At 44.7% G+C, this 9,993-nt stretch overlaps 1 protein-coding gene across 1 annotated transcript in view; it reads left to right on the forward strand.

The window, feature by feature from the left end:
• The window catches only part of LOC143770185 (lysoplasmalogenase TMEM86A-like), a 28,360-nt gene extending 19,874 nt beyond the window's left edge, over positions 1–8,486 (forward strand). Inside the window, exons 2-3 of the mRNA XM_077259546.1 lie at positions 4,189–4,447; positions 7,956–8,486. Coding sequence (XP_077115661.1) covers positions 4,189–4,447; positions 7,956–8,383 — 687 coding nt within the window. The 3' untranslated portion in view covers positions 8,384–8,486. The remainder of the gene's footprint in view (positions 1–4,188; positions 4,448–7,955) is intronic.
• The last annotated feature ends 1,507 nt before the right edge of the window (positions 8,487–9,993 follow it).

Consider the following 9,993-nt stretch of genomic DNA (forward strand, 5'->3'; position numbering starts at 1 on the left):
TGACTGGGTTGGAACCAGGCAACACCTAGTGGCAGAGGGTGTTGTAGGGGAAGATACAGTAGGGTCTCTGTCAGGGGTGGGATCCTGACAGAGGCTTGGCAACTTGAACGAACGTAACGGGACCGTGCCTGCTCCGGGTAGCGGCGGTGCCCAAGGAAGGATTAGAAGCGAGATAGATTGTGCTGAGTGAGAAACGAGATCACGCAAAAGGAGAAATACCAGTAGGAGTCGTGCTGTAAGACCGAAGCAACATCTTACTGAGGCGCACTACTGGTGGCCGGAACGCCGAGGGAGTATCATAACATTCAGCTTCAAGCAATACTCCAAACAGCGGCAGGACAGTCAGTCTAAGGCGGGCTGTCTAACTTATATCACCTATGCAGTCTTGGGGGGCAACCTGTGGAGAGGGGCGACTCTAGGGTCCCGGAAGAGCTCCGAGCCTACCCGTCAAACGGGTGCCGTCCCAACCAGAACAACAGGGAGGGACGGAGGATTAGCAGAACATCATCTAATCGAGTTGTGAGGGAACTTAAGAAACAGACACAACAGTTGTGTGGGACTTTCTGTAAGCACAGCAGGGAAGGACCACAACACATAGCGCTAGAAGGAAGGCACCGATTTCCACCTGTGAAGAGAACTCTGGAGGTGCCATTGGACCGGCCGGACTTGCGCAGCCTGGTGAACCGTATTCCGGACTGAGGACCCAGAGATCTTCAGTAAAGAGGTAAAGAGACTGCATCCTGGTGTCCTCGTTATTTACTGCACCGCACTAATACAGCATCACTACCATCATCCATATCTATTATTCACCGTACGCCCCACGGCAGGGTCACGGACCGGGGCCTAGCCACCGTGACAACCCCTGAGCAGAGGCTCACAGGCCCGGTACCGGGTACCCCTCGGCCCTGCGGCGGTGGGGGCGCTACACATAGATTCCGTGGGCTCACCTGCAGCAACCTCACGTGAACCTGAACCTCCTCCCACAGGTGGCGTCTCATGCTCTCCCAGACGCAAACGGCGATCAATGCGGATAACAAGACTCATAGTGGAATCTAGTGAAGTAGGAGTCTCGTACATCAGGAGGGCTTTTTTAACCCTATCAGAAACTCCATGAATAAAATGACTCCGCAGCGGGGAATCATTCCACTGAGTGTCGACCGCCCAGCGGCGGAATTCAGAACAGTAATCCTCTGCTACTCGCTCCCCCTGGCAAATAGTGCGTATCTTAGATTCTGCTAGAGCCATTCTGTCAGGCTCGTCGTAGATGTTTCCAAGAGCAGAAAAAAAACTCTCCACAGAGTCAAATGCAGTAGAATCAGATGGCAAAGAAAACGCCCATGCTTGGGGATCCCCGCTTAATAATGACAACACCAGACCCACGCGCTGAGCCTCATTACCGGAGGAGGTCGGACGCATCCGAAAATATAATTTGCAAGCTTCACGAAAAGTAACAAATTTACAGCGTTCCCCAGCAAATTTTTCAGGCAAAGGATACTTAGGTTCAGCAACTCTATCTGTAACAACGGCTTGTACATTAGACACTGCTAGACCCTGTTGCTGCACTGCCCCCCTCAACTCAGTGACCTGCAGGAACAGCGCCCTCAACTGGCGGTTTATGGAAATCATGGGATCCATGGAAATAATGTTGGTCGATTATAATGTCACGGGGAGACTAGGTGGGCGAGCGCTAATAACCCGGGCCCCTGCAATTTCCCTAAGACTAGGGAAATACTGACTGGCCCTCTACCTGAAGTTTACACTGATGGTGTGCATGTTCAGGCCTCGAACCTCACCCTGCCTCCTGACTCAACCCTGAGCTGGAGACCTCCGCCCTCCACCCAGTGAATGTAATACACCAATACCCACAGTTAGCACAGACAAGGATAAATGAAAATATATACCACGCAGCAGTCACTCAGGAATACACTATAAATGTGCAGGGCAAAATAAACACAAATATAGGAAGGAGTAAATAAGACAAAGGAAAATACACCACCAGCAACGATTCTCCAACAACCAGCTCTCCACTCCAAACCGAGATAACAAATGCGCAAGACAGAAGCTATAATCGGCGACACCCAATGATCAGGAGAACTATTTAAAGGCAATGGGCAAGGCCCAGCTACCAATCCAAGGATAAGGTAAATTAACCCCAGAACAGCTAGACAAAATCTAGCCGACGCCAATTAGCACATAGTGGTCAAAAGCGGAACTACCACTGTCTGTCGGACGACCTGGTCTGAACGGCGTCCGACATGACAGTAATGCAGCACAGCCCCCATAGAATGTAATGCAGCACAGCCCCATAGAATGTAATGCAGCACAGCCCCATAGAATGTAATGCAGCACAGCCCCATTGAATGTAATGCAGCACAGCCCCATAGAATGTAATGCAGCACAGACCCATAGAATGTAATGCAGCACAGCCCCCATAGAATGTAATGCAGCCCCCCCAAAAGCCCTACAATCCAGTTATCACTCATTGAGATATATATATATATATATATATATATATATATATATATATATATAAAATTAAAAAAAACACTCTACTCACCTTTCCTCTTGCCCTGCGCTGCTCCTGGCTCCGGTCTCAGCAGCTGCAGTCTGCCCACCCGACACACAGCAGGTGCGCGATGATATGACGTCATTGCGCACACGCAGTGTCAGCGCCAGGCAGAGCGGGGAATGATGGGAGAGGTAGCGTCAGCAGACGCTCTCTCCTCCATCATTGCGTTCAACTGTACTGGCGTCTATGACGCCGGTATAGTTGAATGCGGGGCGGGGACTGTGCCGACAGCGGGGGGAGTGTGCCAACAGCGGGAGGAGTGTGCCAACAGCGGCACACTCGAGCGGCCCTCTACTGCCACCGGCCCTTCTGGCATTTGCCAGAACTGCCCGATGGCCAGTCCGGCCCTGGCACCCCTGGTCAAAATTACTGTTATTGTGAACATTTCAGGAAGTTGAAGACGAAACGATCTTTAAAAAGGCTAAAGTTAAAGATGACACATTCCCTTTGAAAATTGGCCTATGCAAAAGTTTGGGCGCTCTGCATGGTTAGTGCCTAGTAGCACCCCCTTTTGCAAGTATCACAGCTTGTAAACGCTTTTTGTAGCCAGACAGGAGTCTTTCAGTTCTTGTTTGAGGGATTTATCTCCATTCTTCCTTGGAAAATTCTTCCAGTTCTGTGAGATTCCTGGGTCGTCTTGCATCCTCTGCTATTTTGAGATCTAGCTGCAGATTTTCAATAATGTTCAGGTCAGGGGACTGTGAGGGCCATTGTAAAACCTTCAGCTTGTGCCTTTTGAGGTCGTCTATTGTGGATTTTGACATGTTTAAGATCATTATCCATTTGTAGAAGCCATCCTCTTTTAATCTTCTCCTTTTTTACAGATGGTGTTTTGTTTGCCTCAAGAATTTGTTGAAATTTCATTGAATCCATTCTTCACTCTACCCGTGAAATGTTCCCTGTGCCATTGGCTGCAACACAACCCCAAATCATTATTGATCCATCCCCATGCTTAATGGTATTCAACATGTTCTTTTCCTGAAATTGGGTGCCCTTTTTTCTTCACACATAACTATCAACAGTGGAACAATGTGCCACAATTCCAGAGTCTGTTAAAACTTTCTGAAGGTCAAGCAGGGGTTCTGATTTGCCTTTTTAGCAATCCTACGAGCAGCTCTCACTGAAATTTTGCTTGGTCTTCAGAACCTTATCTTGACCTCCTCTGTTCCTGTTAACTGCCATTTCTGCTTATTCAGGGCAACTTGAAAACACTTTGCTCTCTTATAGCCTTCTCCTGCTTTGTGGGCCTCCACCATTTTCATATTCAGAGTGCTGGGCAGCTGTTTAGAAGAACCCATGGCTGCTGTTTTTGCCACAATGTTAGAGGAGGCTGGGTTTTTATAAAAGTGGGAAATTTGCATCACCTGGCATTTCCTAACGATGATAGTGAACAAGCTGAAAATGAAAAAAAAATGACTATATAATTTTTCTTCCTAAAATACAAAGGAAATTTGTCATCTTTAACTGTAGGCCTTTTAGGGATCATTTAATCTTCAACTTGCTTAACTGATCACAATAACAGCAATTTTGCCCAGGGGTGCCCAAACTTTTACGTGCCACTGTATAAGCAAAGCATAATAATAGCAAAAATACTATCTAACTGTTTGTTTTGTGTCTAGGTAAGGAACACTGTGCCAAAACTGCTTCCCTTCCTTATGGCTGTGTGCAATTATTTTGTGCTGTGGATTCCAGTCTCTGAACCAAGCTGGTACAATGCTCTGATCAAATGTTTGCCCATCGCAAGCCTGGAGTTCTTTGTTCTCGTCTTTTCCACTGGCATGGGCAATTTCAGCCCTTATGCTAAGAAAATTTTTCTGGGACTTGTCTTTTCAGCTGCTGGAGATATAAGTCTAGTTTGGCCGGATTACTTTCAACTGGGTAAGACCTCTAAAATTAGTGACGGGACTAATCGAATCCTAGGTTCAGGAATTTTCCAGCATAAAATAGGGGGCTCAAAGTTTTAAGAGGTTTTACTACCTTTGTAAAATGTAGCTGCTAATAATAGTGAGTGACTGATAACGCTCAGCTGATATTTCTTCTGAGAGAAGATGCGGGCAACCACATGGAACGGGCAAGTATAAGTTGTCGGCCACTCTTTCCGAAGGCTCTTCAGTTTGGTTCACAGTTAATCATTATTTTCCACCCAGTAGACATCGCTCCTATTCTCCAATCATGCGCTCACTGAAAGATCAGATTACAGGTGCTGCCGATAAAAGTCTACAGAGAGGGAATGAGGAGGAGAAGGAAGGAGAGCCTGCAGAGAGAACGAAGCACAGACAACCAGAGAGCATATTGCAACTTGTTTTACTGGCTCATCCTTGAGCTGGATTCCCAGCTACACTGCTCGTTTCTGCATGACCTTCATGCTAGAAACCACACAGATCCTATATTGTCATACATAGATCAAGAAATGTTTAAACGATATTATTAAAAGCAATAGTTTATTAATTAAATGTAAAAACATACATAATAAATCTAAAAACTTTGCCTTAAACCAGACAAAAGGAGAGACAGCTAAATCAGGGATATCACAGTACTGCGGCTCACCAAGAATGTGCCCAAGCACCAAAGCAAATGGATCAGCTTTAAGCGTTTGATTCACGGCTGTCTAAAGTAAAGTTTACAAGAAATTTGCATGCCCTATCTAAATACTAGAACATGTGCAAATAGTTTCTGGTGAACCTGGTGCATATACAGTTGTGTGAAAAAGTGTCTGCCCATTCCCTATTCTTTTGCATGTTTGTCACACTTAAATGTTTCAGATCACCGTGTAACAAGGCGAATCAGGGGGGTAGTTATGGCCGAGTTACTTAAAGACACAGTCCACTGAGCATACGGTCAGCGAGCACCCCCAGCCCCTTGTAGGTAAATAGAAGGAACCGACACAACTTTTCACGCAGTTTACCTTGTTCTCTCTCTGGCCAGAAGGCCACTGTTGTCCAATAGGGAATAATTTTTAATTAACAGGAAAGGAATATAAGGAGAATGGTACAACACTAGATTCCTGTTCTCCCCCTGACACGCTCCACATCTGCACCCACAGCAGCTGCAGCAGCCGAAGATTCAAAGTAGTCCACTCGCTGGGATCTTGGTGCTTAAAACCCCTTCATCGGGGGCCATTCCAGAGTCCTGGAGCCTGTGTTGTGGTCTTTAGTGCTTTTTAGTCTTTGGGATCCCTCTTGAGTCCTCTTGTGTCCTTTAAAGCTCCTTTGAGTCTCCTTGAGCCTGGGGCAACAGATCTCTCCCCATCTGGGAGTCTGGCAATGCCCCGGGGCTGTTACATCGGCTCAGGGTTAAGGTACCCGAACTTCTGAGATGGAGCAGCAGCTTCCTGCCACCTTTTCTGCTGCTGACCCAGCCCACATATTAACCTCTACTTTCCCTAACTCTAGCAACAGCAATACATAACACAGACAATTTAAAGGGCACTTATACTATGAAACAGTATGAATAGAACACATCGAGGTAAGGTAGTTCAATGCAATTATATGGCATTTGCAGTGGAATACAACAATGGCACGCAGTGAAAATGTACATGAGACATAACATATACACAGTGTATAGCATATTTTACACAAAGCGCACTGGGGCCACACAGAGAAGGATAGGGCGCAACCGAGGGGACCTGCCACCTCCTTTCAACCAAACAAATATAAATATTAGACAAAGATAACTAAAATAGCACAGAAAGCAGTTTTTAAATGAAGGTCTTTATTATTAAGGGAAAAAGAAATCCAAACCTACAGGGCCCTGTGTGAAAAAGTGATTGACCCCTAAACCTTATATCTGGTTGGGCCACCCTTAGCAGCAACAACTGCTATCAAGCATTTGTGATAACTGCCAATGAGTCTTTTACAACGCTCTGGAGGAATTTTTGACACTCATCTTTGCAGAATTGTTATAATTCAGCCACATTGGAGGGTTTCCAAGCATGAACCGCCTTTTTAAGGTCATGCCACAGCATCTCGATTGGATTAAGGTCAGGATTCCGACTAGTTTACACTAAAGTCTTAATTTTGTTTCTATTAAGTCATTCAGAGGTGGACTTGCTGGTGTGTTTTGGATCATTGTCCTCCTACATTTACCCAAGTTCTCTTCTGCTTGAGGTCACAAACAGATGGCTGGACATTCTCTGTCAGGATTTTTTGCTAGACAGAACAATTCATGATTCCATTTACCACTTCAAGTCTTCCAGGTCCTTAAGCAGCAAAACCGCCGCAGACCATCACTACCACCACCATATTTTACTGTTGGTATGATGTTCCTTTTCTGAAATGCTGTGTTACTTCTACGCCAGATGTAACGGGACATACACCTTCCCAACGGGACATACACCTTCAACTTTTGTCTGGTCAGTCCACAGAGCATTCTTACAAAAGTTTTGGGGATCATCAAGATGTTTACTGGTAAAAAAAAGACAAGCCTTTATGTTCTTGTTGCTCAGCAGTGGTTTTCATCCTGGAACTCTGCCGTGCAGGCCATTTTTGCCTAGTCTATTTCTTATGGTGGAGTCATTAAACACTGATCTTAACTGAGGCAAGTAAAGCCTTATGGAGTCTTTTGGGATCTCTTGGATGAGTTATCGCTGTGCTCTTGGGGTAACTTTGGGGCCACTCCTGAGAAGGTTCCCCACTGTTCCATGTTTTTGCCATTTGTAGTTAATGGCTCTTACTGTGGTTCGCTGGAGTCTCAAAGCTTTAGAAATGGCTTTATAACCTTTTACAGACTGATCGATTTCAATTACTTTCTTTTTTATTTGTTCCAGAATTTCTTTGAAGTAGACCAAAAAATCCTCAAAAGCTAGACATCATACCGCAATCCACTTTGTCAGGCAGGTCCTATTTAAGTGATTTCTTGATTGATAACAGGTGTGGCAGTATTCAGGCCTGGGTGTGGCTGGGCAATTTGAACTGAGCGTCCCAAAAATGTGGTAAGCCACAGTTAATTTATGTTTGGGAGGGGGTGAGCAATTACTTTTTCACACAGGGCTCTGTAGGTTTGGATTTCTTTTTCCTATAATAATGAAGGCCTTCATTTAAAAACTGCCACTTTTGATTAAAGGCTATGTCTGGTATTGAAGCGCAGTTTCATTCACTTGATTGAGGCTGAGCTGCTGTATGAGACATAACCCATAGATGGCGAAAATGGCGCTATACTTGGAAATAAAACGCATACCCTCCTTTACTGCCCCAATCAAATAAGTTCAAATAAAAAAAGACAATGAGTAAATATATAAAGTGTTCTTCGTACATTCTTTATAATTTTCCAGAATGTATTTGATCTTTTACAATTGGTAGAAAATGGCTTTTATTTGAGGTCCATGATTTTCAACGTGCTGACCATTTCCATGTTAAGAATTTACATGACATGTTTTGCTCTCTTTCAGGAATGGTCATGTTTGGATTGGCCCATCTCATGTACACAGCTGCATTTGGCTTTCACCCTCTGAATCTCCGAATTTTCATTGTCATCGCCCTGTTTGGTGTCACTTTTTACTCTATGACTTTCTCCTACCTGAGTGGGCCTTTTGTCCCTATGGTGGCAGGATACACTATGCTGATTGGCACTATGACGTGGAGGGCACTTTCCAGGGTCAGCTTAGCTTCCCACAAGTTCTCCTGGGCCCATGTCTCTGCGGCAGTAGGATCCATTTTTTTTATGATTTCCGACGGTGTACTGGCCGTTGATAAATTTTGCTTTCCTCTTTCCAAATCCCGGGAGATTATCATGTCAACGTATTATGGTGCACAGATGCTGATAGCCCTCTCCATCATTGGCTGGTCCAAAGATGACTTTATGTGGAAATCAAAGTAATATTTAATACCAAAGAAAACATTTGTCATATCATGTCTTGTCATAATGTTGGCCACGTCATCACTCCGATAAAATAAAATCCTGTTATGGCAAAAAGCCTTATTTCTGAGCAATGGAATTCTACGAAAAGGGGAATCTGATGCCGAGGTCAGTTGACTGTTGTAGGTGCAACTTTTTTAATTCTCTGCTTTCGGATTTTATCGCTGGGTGTAACCACCTGTGGACATACATTTCCATGGCTGCCACAACTGGGGAAATGTAGTGTTATATGGCAGCTATTTAAATGGATGGCCGAATTATAAAACATGGATGACTTGAGTTACCACCAAGAAAATTGTTCAGTAAGTTTTTCCCCTTCCCAGTTAATTGGCACAGAATGAAGGAGCATTGTGATACCCATTTATTAGAGATGAGCAGATTGCTTCGCGTAACCCTGGTCCATAGTCCAGGTCAGTGCTCTCTGACCATGGACAGGAGCTGCGCAAATTTCCTGATCTTCCAGGTTCCTCAGTGTGACATTTTTTTCACTGGCCTAGTGTGACATCATCTGTGTGGCGCACAGGTGACATTTTGCCAGCCCGGCTAATCATAAGCCGAGTCAGAAGACACGTATAAAATAGACTTAAAAAAGGTACAAATTAAAAGAATTTGGCACAAATCAAAAATGAGCTTAAAACACCAAAAACTAGTGAAAAATTAGGCACAAACCCAATAATGAATTGGATCCTTATTTTCCACCCAGATGGTTGTGTCTTTTTTCTTCATTACCACTTCTCTTGCAGGTACACCAATCTCCTATAAAACCACTACAACCATCCCATTCTGATCTGGTGCTTGGACTTGTAGTCTCATAATCCATATCTGAAATAGCAAACTAAAATGTTCTGCAAATGTTTTCTAAGAAATAAAAAACTTGTTTTTGGAGGTTTAAGCAGAGTCTGAAAGCAGAAAGGACTGGGCAAAACTTAATGCAACCTTGTCATGGCAGAGAAGTTTAGTGCATCTTCCCATCTACTTGTTTTACCATCTATCCAAGACTCAGGCTCCTGTTCTTTGAGCAAGGCCAGGAGGGGGCAGGAGACGCCAGCAACCAATGTGAACACCGAAAGACTCGGGAGTGAGACAGTCCACCAAGAGTCAAAATATTGTGGCTCCCACTCTCCCCGGGTATGTTGAGACCCAGACAAGCCTCGAGGCTTCAATAATGGAGGAAAAGTCAGCCAGCTTGCGTAATAGCGGTACTTCTGGAGGAAATCTGTGCTGAGGCCGACCTTACTGAGGGAAGCTGGGGTCTGCAGAGACCACAAGAATTGATTTCCACCTAGGGCTCCCATGTCATGAGTCACCTCTGTGAGAACAAAGAGGTGAGAAAGTCCATTAGGAGGCTCCGCTGCCCCAGTGACAAGATGGACCTCCTAGCAGATGAAGATTCAACTCTGCACTGAGGTAAAAAGGCTTCAAATTGGAATGAACTAACTGGAAGTGAGAAAAAAATGGACCTTTTAAGGAAAAACTAATCAATAAAGATGGATTCAGAGAGATGGCTGAGATCGGGAAACAGAGTCTGATGGGAATGCAACCTAAGAACCAAAAGACCAAAAGAAAGTTCC

The sequence above is a fragment of the Ranitomeya variabilis genome, chromosome 4, assembly GCF_051348905.1.
Source record: "Ranitomeya variabilis isolate aRanVar5 chromosome 4, aRanVar5.hap1, whole genome shotgun sequence".
Classification (NCBI taxonomy): domain Eukaryota; kingdom Metazoa; phylum Chordata; class Amphibia; order Anura; family Dendrobatidae; genus Ranitomeya; species Ranitomeya variabilis.